Source organism: Macaca thibetana, chromosome 3 (genome assembly GCF_024542745.1).
Source record: "Macaca thibetana thibetana isolate TM-01 chromosome 3, ASM2454274v1, whole genome shotgun sequence".
Classification (NCBI taxonomy): domain Eukaryota; kingdom Metazoa; phylum Chordata; class Mammalia; order Primates; family Cercopithecidae; genus Macaca; species Macaca thibetana.
Window position 1 is genome coordinate 38,027,082 of NC_065580.1, and position 17,506 is coordinate 38,044,587.

Here is a 17,506-nt window from a genome sequence, read left to right on the forward strand (position 1 = left end):
ATAATTTCAGTATTCAAGGGCCTGTATTTAAGCAGATTAATCTGGGACAATAGATTAACGGACCTTTCAGGATCCTATCATTTCGAGCTTGGACAAAACAGAACAATCTCTCTCCCCAAACCTCTCCAACACAAAATATATGCTCCCTTCCCACACATTTCATTTGGTCTTTGGTATGGAGTGGAGGTAAGAGGAAAGTATGCACTCAAATAATTGTTTGAAGGAGGTATTTTTTAAATTTTATTTTTTTAAACTAGGGAATAAAAGTATTCTTAACATAAAATTCCAGTGTTGGATTCGGAACTTTGGGAAAGTAATATATTTCTCTACCCCTCTGAGTCCCATCTTTCTCATAAAACAGGGGTTTCAGGGATCAACTGATGACCTCAAAGGTCACCCTAGGCTACGAAAATGTATGCTTTTAGGGATACATTTTGACAGGGATTTCCTCTCTGTCTTCAGATTCTGGGCTCTGTTGCTTTTCTGCAGGGAACAGCCTTTCCCTTTCAAGATATTATCTGACTATGATAAGGTAAAATCCAGCTGTAGTTACTAGCAGCGAAGTCATGAATTAAGTGCTGGAAGTCTTATCAGCAATGCCTGGTCTCTAACCTTCCAGCACTTCTTCCTTAGAAAGTTTGACAGCCCTCTTCTCAGCTCCTATCACCTCTTATCTAATGCTGACTCTAGAACTTGTCCCATAAGCTATGAACTTAAGATGATGTTTTTAAACCTTGAATGACACATTGATTCTCTACTATGCAGAAACATCACCCTAGGTGCTGGGTAAAACAGAAGACATATGGCAAATACTATGAACAACTGAAATATAAGAAACACACTGATGAATGGGTCACAGCATGATAACTGCTGCAACAAATAAGCGTAAAATTTCATTGGCTTGATACAATAAGAGCTCATTTCTCACTCACATCATTTTTAAGTGTTTGTCAGTTTTCTCTAAGACATTTGGTACCTAAGGTCCTTCCACCTGGTGACTTTCCATAACCTAGAATCTTGGATACTCACTGGGATCCTCTGCCTCCCATCAGCAGACAATGGATGAGAAAGGGCATGGTGAATTTTGTGGGAGGTTTTTTATGGGTCAAGCTTCAAATTGGCATATATCTCTTGTGCCATATTCTATTGTCCAGAGCCTACTCACATGGACCCACCTAATGGAAATGGAGTTGTGAAATGAGGTCTAGCTACATGCCCAGGAGGAAAAGGAAATAAGGCCGATAAACAGATAGCAGTCCCAGCCACAACTAAGATGGATATATTCCAAGAACCATGGAGAATCAAAATAAGGAGTTCACATCTTTTGAGAGGTGATAAGAAAAACGTAGCCACTTCTCGACTGGGCCCTAACAAGTCGCAAAGATTTCAACTCCTGCAAGAGGGAAAATAAAGGTCTTATGTCTTAGTAGGAGACCACTGAGACAGAGCCGAAAAAAAGAGTGTTAGCTACTACAGATCAAGGAGGGCTATCATTTCCAAGTTTAACAGTTTATTTAGCCTTCATCTGCAGACAGTAGGAATCCAAAAAATTTCTTTCCCAGATTTATTAGTGAAGATATGGTAGTTTTCAGGGTAGGGTGACCATTGTCTCCAATTATCTGAGAATATTATGTTACCATTACCTTCTATTGTAAACCCAGAACGCAAAATCTCCTCTGTTTTATAGGTGGGAAAAGAACAGCATGAGTCAAATGCATGTGCTTATTCTCTTTAGTGCAAAACACATGTAAGATTTAATTTTAAAATCTATGTGAAATGTCAGATTCCTGTTTTAGAGTCCTTCACTGTCCCTTAGGAGATACATGCTGTATTCAATTAAGGTATATGCAAATACGTCTGATGATGTATTATTCCACAGGGTTATGTATACATACAGTGTAACTTTTGTACAGACTACGGACTTCAATTTAAGACACCTGAATCTTTTATGAAGCTTTCTGTGCATTTTTTTTAAAATGAAGATTTCCCTCTTCGTTTTCAGTGGTCCTAAAACCACCCTAGGCTGTGAAGGGTGATAGCAGGCTATGGCAAAGGTCCAGGAATTGTGTCAAAGGGTGATAGGAAGAATGTGCAGGACTCCCCTCGTGCACAGCATTTGTCCAATTTACACATGAAAGTAAAATGCCACAGTGAAAATTCTTCATTTTGCTACTATTCCTTCCTTCGTTTTTGTTTGTCAATCTCTTTGTAAGTTTCTAGATGAGCAAAGAGTCCAGATAGACCAAATCCTCCAAACTAAATGCTTTGGATGTTAGATGGTACATCAGACCTGTGCTTCTGAGCATATAAACCACCCAGAGCTCCCCTAGGCTAACGCTTGGTGCTGCCTGTTTTAAATGGGACAGACACACTTTCAGTTCTCCACAGTTTTCAACTGCTCACTTTATTTTTCACAACTGACTCTTTTTCATAGAAATTTTGAATTTGCTTGCGCCAGTACCAGAATGATTTTCATTACATTTGTGCTGTATTTTAGTTACTACTGTACTTATAATCCTTTGCCATATAAACTGCTTATGATGGAAGATTTTACTCACCTCCATCCCCTGGGAGCATCCAGCACCCTTGGCAAGTGATTGTTTAAAAAATTTATATTTATAGAATTCTACACATCATAAATTCAAATATTTTCCATTATTATTTCAATTTTTCCACAAGGTTTCACATGATGGTAACATTTAACTAAGTAGAGGCAATTGTGTCCCCCCAAACAGGAGACATTTGGGGGGTAATTCTAGAGATGTTTTTGGTTGTCACAACTGGCAGGGGGTGGTAAGGCAGAGGCAGAGTTGCTACCGACTCCTAGTGTACAGAGGCCAGGAGTGCTGCGAAATGCACCCTCCAATGTACAGTACAGCCCCCACAACAAAGAATCATCCGGCACAAAATGTTGAAAGTGCTGACACTGGGCAGCAAAAGAAATAGTCAACAAACAGACAACCTGGAAGTGGGAGAAAGTATTTGCAAACTATGATCCAACAAAGAGCTACGATCCAGAATCTACAAGGAACTCAAACAACTCAACGAGAAAACACAAATAACCCCATTAAAATGTGGGGAAAGAGCATGAACGCTTTTCAAAAGAAGACATACAAGTGGCCAAAAAAAACATATGAAAACATCGACATCACTAACCAGAGAAATGCAAATTAAAACCACAGTGAGATACCATCTTACAGCAGTCAGAATGGCAAAAAGTCAAAAAACAAAAGATGGCCGAACATGGTGATTCATGCCTGTAATCCCAGCACTTTGGGAGGCCGAGGCAGTTGAGCCCAGGAGTTTCAGATCAGCCTGGCCAACATGGCGAAACTGCATCTCTATTAAAAATACAGAAATTAGCTGGGAATGGTGGTGCATGCCTGTAATACCAGCTACTCAGGTGGCTGAGGCACGAGAATTGCTTAAACCCAGGAGGCGAAGGTTGTAGTGAGCTGAGATCCACTACAGCCTGAGCATCAGAGGGAGATTCTAAGACAAAACAACAACAAAACAAAAAATAGAAAAACAAAAGATGTTGGTGAAGATGCAGACAGAACAGGGAAAACTATACACTGCTGGTGGGAAAGTAAATTAATACAACCTCCATGAAAAACCCTATGGATATTTCTCAAAGAACTAAAAACAGAACTACCATTGGATCCAGCAATCCCATAATGGGTATCTTCCCAAAGGAAAAGGCATCATTATATCAATCTAACAGTCACACCACCCTGAACACACCTGATCTCATCTGATCTCAGAAAGTTAAACAGGGTCAGGCCATCAGGCCTGATTGATTGGACAGGAGACACAATTAGTCAAAAAGATACCTGTACTCATATGTTTATTGCAACACTAGTCACAATAGCAAAGATATGGAATCAATCTAAATGTCCATCAACTGTGGATCGGATTTAAAAAATGTAATACACACACACACACACACACACACACACACACACACCATAGGAGTACTATTCAGCCATAAAAAAAGAATGAAATAAATGTCTTTTGTACATTTATTTCATTCTGAAATATGAATGGAACTGGAGGGCATTTTCCTAAGTGAAATAAGACATCAAATACCACATGTTCTCTACTTATAAGTAGGAGCTAAACAATGGCTACACCATGGACAGACAGACAGAGTGGAATAACAGATATTGGAGAGTCCAAAAGGAGGGTGGCGTGGAGGAGTACTGAGGGTTGAAAAATTACCTATTGGGTACAATGTTCACTATTTGTGCAACAGATACACTAAAAGCCCAGACTTCACCACTATGCAATAGAGTCATGTAACAAAACTGCATGTGTACCACCAAAACCTATAAAAATAAGAATTTATTTAAAGTGCTAAGGTGAAGAAACTCAAAATTAACTGAACAAATAGTTGTTGCACATTTTTTTACATATGGCTGCCTGAAATTTGTCTGTTACTTAAGTTACAATAGTAACTTATGGCAATGACATGATTAACTTCCTTAGAATTTTAGCCATTTCCCGAATGTGTAATTATAATGCTTTCCCCAAACAAATGTAACTTTGGGCATATAATTTCCTTTAAGCCTCTCAAATTTGTCTTTGAAGTTTGTATCCTCTAAAAGATTATATATACAGATATAGAAATATATCTGTATATATGTATACACACATTCTAAAAGAGAGACAGGTAGAATGACTTCAATTAGTGAGCACACATGTAAAATGAGGGCGGGTGGGAGGGGTGAGGTCAACATTTCATTGGGTAAATATTTAACGCAATGAATTATACTATTTTTTTTCATTACTTTCTTCAGGACATAAATTTATACCTTGGTATGGAACCAGAATTTCTGTTTGAATCAGTTCAATAATATATAAAACATTTAACTTTCATTTGTTGTATGACAGCTCAAACAACGTTCTCCATGAAGAATCTCATGTGTCTTCTCTGTAAACCTGCAAAACAAGATTCTTTGGAAACTGTATACATTTTTTTAAATGTCTCAAAATAACCACATAATTTAGCTTGTTTTCTTTTCCCTTTTCTTGCTTTCTTTTTTCAATGTAATCACAATTCAAACAGTCATTTCCATTTTCAGAAAATAAAAGGTATTTTAAAACTTTTATGTAAGTGTCATTTGATTATCTGAAAATTGATGTGTGTGATGTGGATGGGAGAGAGGAAGGTTTTGTCTCATCATTTCAATGAATGCTGGCATTCATGTAGCTAATCTGGCTGGGTAAGAAGGAAATATTCTTTGACTGAGTATAGCCCTTTGGTCACATTCCACCACATAAGTCAAAAGGTTACTTCTATATCTAATCTAAACCATATGATCTCTAACAATATATAACCTTTTTTTTTTCTTTTTTTCAACAGATCACTCTTTTAAAAACATTTATGCACCGTGACCACTGGTAAAGTGAAAATGTGTTTTGGCACATTTGGGAAACCCACAAAAATTATCTTTACAGCCAGTTCCTCAAAGCATTCAAGAAAAAAAATGAATGACCATATTAAGATAAATACACAAATATTTCAAGGATATAATCGTCAACTTTGATAAACTCTAATGGGATATATACCAGAGAGGTCATATCCCATTAGAATTAGATTTTACTAATACCTCATATTTACCTGAGCATAAATATAAGGCAATCCATTAGAATGATTTTACTAATATTATAATTAGTTTTATTAAGACCAAATAGTTTAAATATTAAAACTAGTTATAATATTAGTGAAATCATTCTAATGGATTGCCTCATATTTATGCTCGACTCAAATGTATGGGGCATTACATTTGACTTACACAGCTTTTTAAAGTAACCTGACACCTGTTACAATTGTTCTTATTTTAACGTATCAGAATGGAGGGTTCCCGTACTGGAGCAGATTTAACAATGCAACCAGTATTCTCAGCAAACTATCGCAAGGATGAAAAACCAAACACCGCATGTTCTCACTCATAGGTGGGAACTGAACGAGGACACTTGGACATAGGAAAGGGAACGACACACACCGGGGCCTGTTGTGGGGTGGGGATAGAGGGGAGGGATAGCATTAGGAGATATACCTGATGTAAATGACGAGTTAATGGGTGCAGCACACGATCATGGCACACGTATACCTATGCAACAAACCTGCACGTTGTACACATGTACCCTAGAACTTAAAGTATATATATAAAAAAGAATAAAGCAACAAAAACTCAAAAAAATAATTAACATATGACCACTAATTTTTCCTACAACTGATATGAAACCTGTAAATGTTTTCAATTAGTCCGTCCTCAAAGACTAGCAGCATACTAGTATATACCTTCCTCAGGAGAGCTATTCGTATTAATTAACGTAGGCAGGTAGAGGTGGAGAAAGTGAATAAACCACACATCAACAGACACACACAGCCACACTCTCACATCCCACACTGGCAATAAGTGCCATCAAATCTTCAACTTTTAATAAGCAGCAGAAAGATAAATGATTATAATGTTTTCCTCTGTAATTTCCTTTAACAGTGAAGAAAGTTAAAAGTGGTACCTGATTAACTAAAAACTGAACTATACGGCTCTGGAGAGTTTATTAAGAAATTATTAAATTGCTTTCAAATGAATATTTTAATAACGCATAGGCATCTAACAATCTATTAGTTAAAACACAGACTTAGAAGGTGTAAGTGACTTACTGCTTGAAACAGAAACAGCTGGCTAGGCACAGTGGCTCACACCTGTAATCCCAGCACTTTGAGAGGCCAAGGCGGGCAGATCACAAGGTCAGGAGTTCAAGACCAGCCTGGCCAGCATGGTGAAACCTTGTCTCTACTAAAAATACAAAAATTAGCTGGGCATGGTGGCACATGCCTGTAATCCCAGACACTCAAGAGACTGAGGCAGGAGAATTGTTTGACCCTGGGAGGCGGAGGTTGCAGTGAGCCAGGATCATGCCACTGCACTCCAGCCTGGGCAACAGAGCGAGACTCCACCTCAAAAACCAACCAACCAACAAACAACAACAATAAAAAGCCAAAAAACAGCTAGTTAAGGCCAGGAGTTCAAGACTAGCCTGGGCACACACACTTAAGGCCAGGAGTTCAAGACTAGCCTGGGCAACTGAGAACCCGTCTCTACAAAAAATATAAAAATTAGCCAGGCGTTGGTGGTGCAAGCCTGTCCTCGCAGCTACTTGGGAGGCTGAGGCAGGAGGATCGCTTGAGCCCAGGAGGCAGAGGCAGCAGTGAGCTATAATTGTGTCACTGTGCTCCAACCTTGGTGACAGAGTGAGACCCTCACTCAAAAAACCCAGAAATCTGAAGTTAGTTCATCTTTAAATCACTTTAAACTTTATTTCTCTGTAGCAGAATCAGATCATGAATATTAAGATCCTGGATCAGAAACTATAAACCGGTTGAGCAGTTTTGATTTTATTATCTAAATAATAAAAATAAGGAAATCTAAAAATCTTGACTAGCAATTTTAATTTGTCTTTCAAAAATCAAGGGAAAGATCCACCTAAATTTAACATTTTCCAAGTTACAGACTAATTAATTTTAAGTCATCCCTACTTTATAATCTTAATAAGGGAACATACTTAAATCAGTGATTTCATTGAACTGTTAAAATAATCATAACTATAGTTAAACAACAATACATAAATGTTACCCTAGACTCCTATGACAAACAACTCCGGCTCTTCATGAATAGACTCTTGCTGTCTTTTGGCTTCTTTCCCTGACACTGCCTACCTGCCTCATGGCCACTCTTTCCAGACTGCCTTAAGTTCCAGAATGCATGTGGCCTTGAAGAGTCTCTTCTGCCTTGAACGCCATCTCTACTACATCTGTCTTTAGGACTCAGTTCAAATGCTAGCTGCTTTGTTAAGTCTTCTTGATTACTTCAGTAATCAATTTCCCTGCCTCCCAGTGTTCTCCCAGTGCTTTGTATATTCATTATAGCATTTATCAAGATATCACATTTAACATGTCTGCCCCCACCAACTCCCCCCACACACATATAATACCTTCGTATGTATATTCTCAGCATCTAGGTGCTTAATATTTGTAAAGTTAAATAATATTGTTGAGGGTCTTTTTTTCTCTTAAAACCCATCTGCTAAAAACTAAATGTATTTTTATCTGTGCGAGCTGAGGGGGAAACCACTGCAACGTCTACTCATTAAAGAGTATCTTACCCCTTTATAACCCAAGTTTGTTAGACATTTATTTGCACAAGATTAAAATAATTAATTAGGTCAATAAGACCATTTCTAAAGTCTAAGGACAAAGGGCACTAACATTGCACAAACTTAAAATGGTTAAAAACCTAAAACGTGGAATTTGCTTTAAAGGAGAAGAGAGCAAAAAAATATAAACTGCCCTAGAAAAGAATGATTGTATGCTGATCAAACACTCAGCCTCATTTTGGCATTTAATTAAGCCATTTATTGCTTCAAATGTGTCACCACGAACATTTTGATATACACTCCACAGCAGTAAGGCCTCAGTTTTCACCACCTATGAACTCTGAACCCACATTTGGATATTTTGTCCCACCAACTGTTACATGAGTTTTGTACAACAGAGAATTTGAATGTTTACTTTATAATACCAGAAATACTTACTTTGCTGCTTGGTGTAAATGTCACAAAGAATATTAACAGTTGGCCACATTTTTGGGGGGGCGATGAGGTAGTTCCATGTTTGGGCCCATTATATATGATTCAGATATTAACAGGTTCTACCCATGACTAAATACCTGCACCAAATTTTGGTTTCTTTCTTTATGCATGCTTCATAAAATATTCAGTGTTTAAGTTTAAAACTTGTCAAAGTGTTTTCTAAGTGATTTGGTAAGGAGTGGAATTCACACACTGAAAGGGGATGTAGCAGCTGGAAAACAGGATGTTCCTGATTCAGACAAAGAACTTTCTTTTCAAATAAGGCTGTGCATAAGGCTTTTTCTTTTGACCAATTCTATAAAATGAATGAGGTTGGAACAGTCACAATATATAGAGGATGTAAATGATACATGTGAGTATTTCCAGGCAATATACGTTGATAAACGAATTGAATACTACATTATTTATCACTTCTTAAAGGGTTATAAAATCTCAAAATATTGAGTATCATGAAATGGTGATAATCACGATATTATGAAATCATGAGTACCCACAAATGAACCTAACTTGTTTAGGGGGCTGGCAGAGTTGTATAATCAGACTGTGGCAGCTCAGAATCATGGGATCTCAAAGGTGGAAGAGACCTTTGAAATCCCCTATCTACCTCACACCCTTTGGGTAGCACTGCATAGATTTTACACTGTTATCTGAATAAGTTCTAAGAAGCTCGTAAGTGGTTTAATTAAAGCAGAAATCTGATGGACCCCGTACGTTTCAATATAAAAGATATATGATGTATTAAGTATCTTAAAAGTTAAGGATTTTTCTATAGACCAGACTCGATATTATACTTTAAATAAAACCTCCACTATGCAAATTTATAATTTAAATAGCACCTATAGAATAAGACCTATTCTGTAGCCAGCATCACCCTGGTGCAATAAGGCCCAGAGCAACACAAAATTTGAATTAACTGTTGTATCAGTAAGTGGCAGAATCGAAAATAGCTGAATTTGAAGCTCCCAACCAGGGGGGGTCTCTTCACTCTATTTGGATACATTGCCTCTAGTCAAAACACCCATAACCATTATTTTCATTTTAACTGCTGTACTTACACTTCTTTCATGTCTTTTAGACTGAAGGAAAAGCCAGAAGATGTGCTAAAAAAAAAATACATTGGCATTTCAAATTTACATTAAAAATATCTTTCCTGTATTCTCATATCACAAATTCTAAACATTATTAAAGACATCACAGATTACACAGTATTCTGTGTCCTGGGCCTCTGATTCTTTTTAGATTATGAAAGTTGAGAGTTAATTGGAATTCAGAAATTTTCATTGTTAAGTATGTAAAGTATAAATACAAGTAATTTTTTAAAAACTTTATTTTAACACCTAATACAATTGCAATTTTAAGGATTACTTGCACAAAAAAATAAACACATTTGGTATAAAAATGTATCACTTTAACGCCCTTGCCCCTTCAGTCCCCCGCCCCCTCCCTCATGAACTGCACTCTATCTGGATGCAGAAACATAGAAAGACTAATGGCACAAATTACTTTTCACCTACAGGAGTTTCTGTTTATGTACCCAGGTACTCTAGAGGATACCAGCCCACTTTATCACATGAACCATTTCCTTCAGCCTGCTGAATTAGTTTCACAAAGAAACAAAGCTTATTATAAAGGCATTTTAAAAACCATTATCTTAAATTCTTTTTAGAAGCACTGACTTATTTTTTTGTTTTTTTTGCAACCATTTATATACAGTGTTACATAACAGCTCTGGAGTACAGTACATGCAGCAGAATATACCTGTTGAATATAAAATATTTTCCTTAAAATCTTCATCATTGGAATTCCTTGAAGTCTAAATCATAGAATGCCCATTACTTTGAGAAAATGGTTGAGGAGTACAAATGTCTGCATATGTTGGCCACTGAAATAATCCAAGGCTAACTGGAATAATATTCATAGCACACCAGGAGTGCATAAATAATTTACTTACATTATTAAAATACAACCCATAAAATTCAAGTTCAAGATCTTATAGGATTGTCTATGTAAATCCTTTAAGTGGTTGCCTGGAAATGCATTGTTTCCTCTTTCTCTTCTCTTCTTTTTAAAGTCCTATATAAAATGTTCAGCTGAAGTTTATTTCTTCCTCAAACAAAAGAACCACCTTTATTTGTGTCTGCTGCCTCTTCTCTTCATTGCAGCAGTGCACTGTGGACAGTACCATTTGCCTTTTGGTGCCTCTGTCAATCCAACGCAGCCATAATGGAACCATTCTATAGGGCACTAGAGGCAAAATTGCAAAAAAACAAGTTATCAGTACTTCTGAAGGCAAGAGAGTATATTAAAATATGCTCAGGAGACTGAATAATCTATTTAATTTAACAATAATTGGATGTGTAACATCAGAATTCTTAGATCTAGATTATTTAGACATCATTTAGACTAAACGACAAGCTTCAGGAATAAGGAAATGAAGGCACAAAAAATTACGCATCTTCAAGAATCCTGAGGTCCATGTAATCTAGTCCCATCATCCTAATGAATGAAAATTCACTAATTTTCAACTTTAAAGGGCAAAAAGAAGTGAGATGAGTCTTCTATGTAGAAGGTAAATATATCTTAAGATTTTATGTAATAGCCTTATTTGCTGTCTCATAAAGCAGAATAAGCTGATTGTAATTAAAGACATTAATTTATGTCTTACTCCCTGGATTTTCTACCTGGGTGTTTCTATTCCTAGAAATGTAGAGAAAAAGTATTCCTCTCTGAAACATATTAAGCAGAAAACTCTTTCAAGGAAAGTCTTAGCACTCTAAAGAGCACAACTGGGAATAAGAAGAATCAGAGAAGCATGATGCTGGTACTCACAGAAATCTCATTCATCATTTTCACTAACTGTGCCAGAAGAGTTTACAGTGATATTCTTGAAATGGTTGGGCAATACTGTTTTTGCAATAACCACAAACAGCCTACAAGGGATTCTACATAGGGAAATAGAAGGAGGGTCTGTCCCCATCTACGTGAGCATGTTGCTGTGACCCTATCAGGTCTAGGAAAAGTACACATTTTAATGCACCTAGCCAACCCCCTCAATCTTCAGATTGTTTTACAAATTTAAAACTCTTGTTAATCTTAGGATCCTGTCACTACTAAATAAGGAGGGAGTCAAAATTACTAGACAACAATATTCTCAGTATTGAATAAAAATACATATCTCTAACTAAAATTAAGTCTCCTAAAAACCAGGAATTCCTTCCTTTCAAATTTCCTTTACTTTTTAGATCAGAGGTGGCTCTTATCAGCTGACACCTGCACAGTACAGTAAAAAATATACTCATGAGAGGAAGATAATCTCACATTAGATCCTCAATTATCCCACCCTTCACTTTAGCATGGTGCAGCCTGAAAGAATGAATTGTTTTAAAATTCCATTTCTTCAATGTGATAAATGAACCGGATTCTAGTAAACACAGTATTTTTTAGCAAAGGGAAAGGAGGATATTTATAATTTTCATACAACATAACACTTCTGAGACAAACCATCTGCACAGAAAACCATAAAATTAGCTTTAAAAATTAAAATAGGGAACACATTAAGGGACATTACCCTATTTTGAAGAGGAATATTCTAGCATTAGCATAACATAATTAATATACCTGCAAACCTGTTTTCTTAGACCAAGCCATACAGCAAATAAGACAAATATTCAAGTAATGACAACCTGTGATTTTTTTCATTCCTAAATAGAAAAATTTAATACTTACATCTTGGTTATCACATCCCACCATCTCACCATAAGATACCTAGTTAAAAAAAAATTGAAATATCTTTATTATGACTATGTAACAAACACCTAAATCCCAATTAACTGTTTATGATACTGCTGGAAAATAGAGGGAAATACACTGAATATACAATCACACTGAGAATCAAGGTATAATTAGTTTTTTCCTGAAATACTCATGGGGCAATACTCATGGCAGCATGGGGCAAGGGTGGGAAGAAATGCACAAGAATTATCTGCCCTTCAGAAGTCTGGAAGAACTTGCCATATAAATCACCCGGATGAAGGAGTCATCTTTCTGGGTAGTTCTTATTGTAAAAATTTTCAGTTTCTTCCTTGATTATTTACTTACTGAAAGTTTTTACTTCTTGGGTCACATTAGGTCATCTGTATTTTTGCAATTAATAGTCCACTTCCTTGAAACTTCTAAACTTCTCTATTTTATGTCCTTTCTCATTTTGCTTTTGCTGTTCATCACCAGCACTTTAGGGTGTAACTTGCTAATTGTTGAGTTCACTGAAGTTCTCAGTGGACTGAATAATTTTTCAGACAGGATTAACTAGATGGCATACCTTCTGATTCTCTGCATGAGTGAAAATATATTTACATGGTCCTATGCATAGAAATAACTTCTTTGAATATCAAGTTTTTTGGGGGCTCTTAATCTTTCCCTAAAAGCTCTACAGAAATATTTCATCACTTTCTAGTTTTTCAGTGTTACAGAGGAAAACTCTAGGTTCAGTCTGATTTTGTTCTTTTGCAAGTAATCTACTTTTGTTGTGAGAATACAGGATATGCTTTCCTTAACCATTTGTGCTGAAAAATGTTTATCAGGTGATAGTAGAACAGCTAACAAATTGTTAAAATTTTTAAAAATCGGAATGGTAACTCACACTGTTAGACAAAATAATCTGCTGATAGACTAAGACTTAAATGTGAAGAAACTGAAGCATGCAAAGAACTAGACAAAATCACATAAAAACTAGGAGAAAATATTATACAAGACAAATTTTTATGGAAAGAAGAGCCAAAGAGAAAGCCCTTCTAAGTATATAATCCATGGCTTGCTTCATAAAAAAAAAGATTAACAGTCATAACTACAAAAAATCAAAATTTTAGAATTATTAAAAATAACTAAATCAAGCAAATATTTAAAGTACATAATAAAAACAATAGAAAAATCAGCCAATACTATTAGATGTCAATTCATAACGTGAAAAACAAAAATGGTCAAAAGATGTCCAACTTTAATATTAGTGTATTTAAAACAACTGTGACATAAAGCTATCAAATTGGTGCTTAGGTTTTAAAAGAAAATAATATCCAGTTGTTGGACAGCATTTAGTAAACAGGTATGTTCATTAGTTTTTGGTAATACATTTCTAGAAAATATATTTTGGTAGTCTGTCAAATATTTATGCCTAATTTTATTGCTAAAAGATTATCCAAAAAATCAGATGTACAAAATGGATTCCATTTAAAAAATGCCTATCGTAATATTATCCCTAATTTCAAACAAATTAAAACCACTAAAATAATCTATAGCTAGGAATTGGTTAAAAAAACTATAGTGGATGGTATAAGAGATAACTATGTGAAGATTACAAACATGATTTTAAAGAAAAATTTCTCTAAATACCTGATTTAGAGAAAAAAGCCAGCATCAAGAAGGTATACACTGTGGTTCCTACTGACAAACTTACATACACACACGTGTGTGCATTATCTGCATATATATGTGTTATGAAATGCATGCTTACGTCTCAAAATTCATATGTTGAAGCCCTAACCCCCAACGTGACTGCAATTGGACACAGGGCCTATGAGGAGGTGGTAAAGGTTAAACGAAGTCATAGAGTGGGGTCCTACTCTGAAAAGGCTGGTGCCCTTACAAGAAGAGACACCACAGCATTCTTTTTCTCCCTCATTATCATGTAAGGACCCAGTGAGAAGGCAGCAGTCTGCATCTAGGAAGAGAGCCCTCCTCCAGAACTGAGTCAGTGGACACCTTGATCTTGGACTTCCCAGCCTTCATACCTGTGAGAAAATAATTTTCTGTTGTTTAAGCTACCCAGTCTGTTCAATTTTATTAAGGCAGCCAATGTGCACGTGAGGTATATGGTAGTGGTACATCAAAAATGTTTAGTTACAGGTTGTATCTGAGGGTTAGGATTATGGGTAACATTTTTCTTTATACTCAGTATTTACAGCAAATGTCACTTTTGTAAGAAGGGAGAGAAAAGTATACAAACAAAGCAGGGGTATTTTAGTGAGTTTTTAAAAATGCTTAAAAATGAAATAGTTCTCTTTCTTCCAGTTTATTCAGATTATACTTTTATAGACATATACCAGACTTTTACCTGATTACAGATGCAGTATCGAGGTTCATTTGGGTCGTAAGTCCAATCAACCTGACTGTTTGAATCAGATTCTGGCACTACAGTTGTTTGTTGAGAGATTTCTTGTACAACAGTTGATGATGAAGAACACGATGATAAAGAAGAAGAGGAGGAGGAAGATGATGACTGTTGGCTTGAAGACTTGTTGTTGTTTCTGAAAAAAATAGTATAAGTTTTATTTGCTCACCATCCAGAAGTTACCAGAGAATAACTCCTTAATAAATAGTATAAAATGAAATGACATCAAATGTATAAATTAAAGTCTAAGCTAAAGTAATCTGGATTTACCAATGACTTAAATTATAGGTAGTACTGTGAAGAATTAATATAAATTTTGGCTACTTTACAGAGACATTATTTGTATTTTTAAGTAAACTGAATACTCTTCATCAAAAGCTAAAGCACATATACACAAAACCATGTGATAAAAGTGGTTATAACCATCAATTGTTGGGTGAATACCTACCACGAGTATGGCAGGGAACCAGGACTGAAAATTCACAAGTAATTTATTGCTAAGCCATATGCTATTTTAATTCTACAAGTATAGAACTTTATCATAAGAAATTATATTAAACTTGCACCATTAAGATGAATTAATTTTTAAGATGTTTGACATTTCTGTCGTGGTTATTTCATATTGATCATTCTTTTAGGGATTAATTCACAAAAAATATAACATATTTAAAAATACAGAAAATATAACTACTAGGTAACTAATTATTTTGGCCTAGCATTTGAACTTTCATTATGTGTAAACATCCAGGATATTCAGTTACCTGGGATTGACAGTGATAAATGCTATTAAGTTTTCATATTCAAAGCTTATAAAATGATCCCAAGTCTCATATACAAAATCTAGGGATATTTTCATACCATTCATTTTTGGGGCCCAAGACTAAGAATTAAGATGCTTTGCTTACTCTTCATCAAAATGAACAATCTTGTTTAAAAAAAAAAAAAATCACCAGGATATAATTTGCTTTGCATTAATTTACCTTGACATACATGGCAAAATAAAGGGTAATAAATGAAAAGTAGTTCCATAAAATGATTTATCTTAATGAATAAAAGAAGATAAATGGAAGTCATCTATTAACAGACTCAATTTAAGACTCTAGAAAACTTAAAAACAACTCTAATACTTTTTAAAGACTTGACCCCTTCAAAGTATGGCACTATAAAATGAAAACTGCATGTCTCCCCACCTCTGCAAGGTTCATTTTAAGCCGTTATATTCTGCCTTTAACACGGAGAGGCTTGGCTGAGGTATCAAGCAGACCAAGCGCCCAGTAAAGGGGTAGGGCTACTGTACCAATAAAACTTACTTGCTCTTTCGACCACTCCGTGAGTCCGCTGCTGATGAACTGGCATTCTGTGTTAATGTTGTCATAAGTGCCGAAGATGATGAATAGCCAACTGTTTCCCTGGCCATTGAAAATTCTTTTCCCAGCTGAAAGTCATTATTCTTAAATGCTTCATAACTGGCTTTTAAACTTGATGTTCTTCGTCCCTCCTTCATCTTAAATAGACATTCATTGACAGCATCAATATATGTAAATATGTAGATTTTCTTTTTCAAGTGTTACAAATTATAGTTTTATTTTGGTTTATCAAATATTAATTTATATTGTTTAAACTATTATTTTCATCGCTGGCCTTTAAGTGTTTTTTTTTTTTGAGGTGGAGTTTCAATCTGTCACTTAGGCTGGAGTCTAGTGGTATGATTTTGGCTCACTGCAACCTCCACCTCTCAGGTTCAAGCAATTCTCCTGCATAGCCTCCCGAGTAGCTGGGATTACAGGCACCCACCATCCACCCAGCTAATTTTTTTGTATTTTTAGTAGAGATGGGGTTTTACCATGTTGACCAGGCTAGTTTTGAACTCCTGACCTCAAGTGATCCACCTGCCTCGGCCTCCCAAAGAGCTGGGATTACAAGTGTGAGTCACTGAGCCCGGCCTAACCTTTTTTACGAAAAGATTTAAAATAAGATTTTACAGTTAGAATATAAACTATGTGATGGGCGACTTCTTAACTTGGAATACAGACAAACTATACAGAAGTGAACAAACTCAAGATGACCTAAGTCCAAGGCTACATAGGAAGCCGTGGAACTGGCAGAAGGAACAAAGAACTATGCTAGCACGTGCTGTGGACAGCAGTCAAGAACACGGGCAACATGAGCAGTTATTGTGAGAAGGGTCTGCATATAATCTGCATGATAAACCTATTTTTTAGTTTTCATTATCAATCAGGTAATTCCTCTGTATTATTTCATTAAATAAAATTTCAGATACCATGAACCCATGACTTAAAAATGAAACTATACAATGTTAGAAAACTATTTGTTCACATCCAGTTATTTCTATTAGGTTTCCAATGATTCCGACAAAATGTAACATTTTGTCTCTAAACCCTTTACTTTTTACCTGAGCTGTTGCCTGAACTGCTTGAGCAGCTGCCATGGTAATTGCCCCTGCACCAGTTCCTGTAGATAACGAGCCAATGTTATAGGATCCCAGAGGTTGGGAGGAATTCACATTGTAGGCATTGTTAGAAGAGGCTGTGGAATTATTATTTCGACAACCTGTGTAGATGTAAAAAAGAAATAAAAATAGTTGCAGAGAACATAATATCAGTGAATCTAAATTACATTATTTCCCAACACAGACATAAAATTATTAAAATTTGTCATGTC

General features: G+C 35.8%; 1 protein-coding gene across 1 annotated transcript in view; it reads right to left on the minus strand.

Annotated features, from left to right (window-relative positions):
• Positions 1–9,970: 9,970 nt before the first annotated feature.
• Positions 9,971–17,506, minus strand: part of ING3 (inhibitor of growth family member 3) — a 28,238-nt gene continuing 20,702 nt past the window's right edge. The window contains exons 8-12 of the mRNA XM_050785087.1: positions 17,238–17,395; positions 16,135–16,328; positions 14,768–14,960; positions 12,388–12,426; positions 9,971–10,905 (exon numbers count right to left, since the gene is read on the minus strand). Coding sequence (XP_050641044.1) covers positions 10,789–10,905; positions 12,388–12,426; positions 14,768–14,960; positions 16,135–16,328; positions 17,238–17,395 — 701 coding nt within the window. The 3' untranslated portion in view covers positions 9,971–10,788. The remainder of the gene's footprint in view (positions 10,906–12,387; positions 12,427–14,767; positions 14,961–16,134; positions 16,329–17,237; positions 17,396–17,506) is intronic.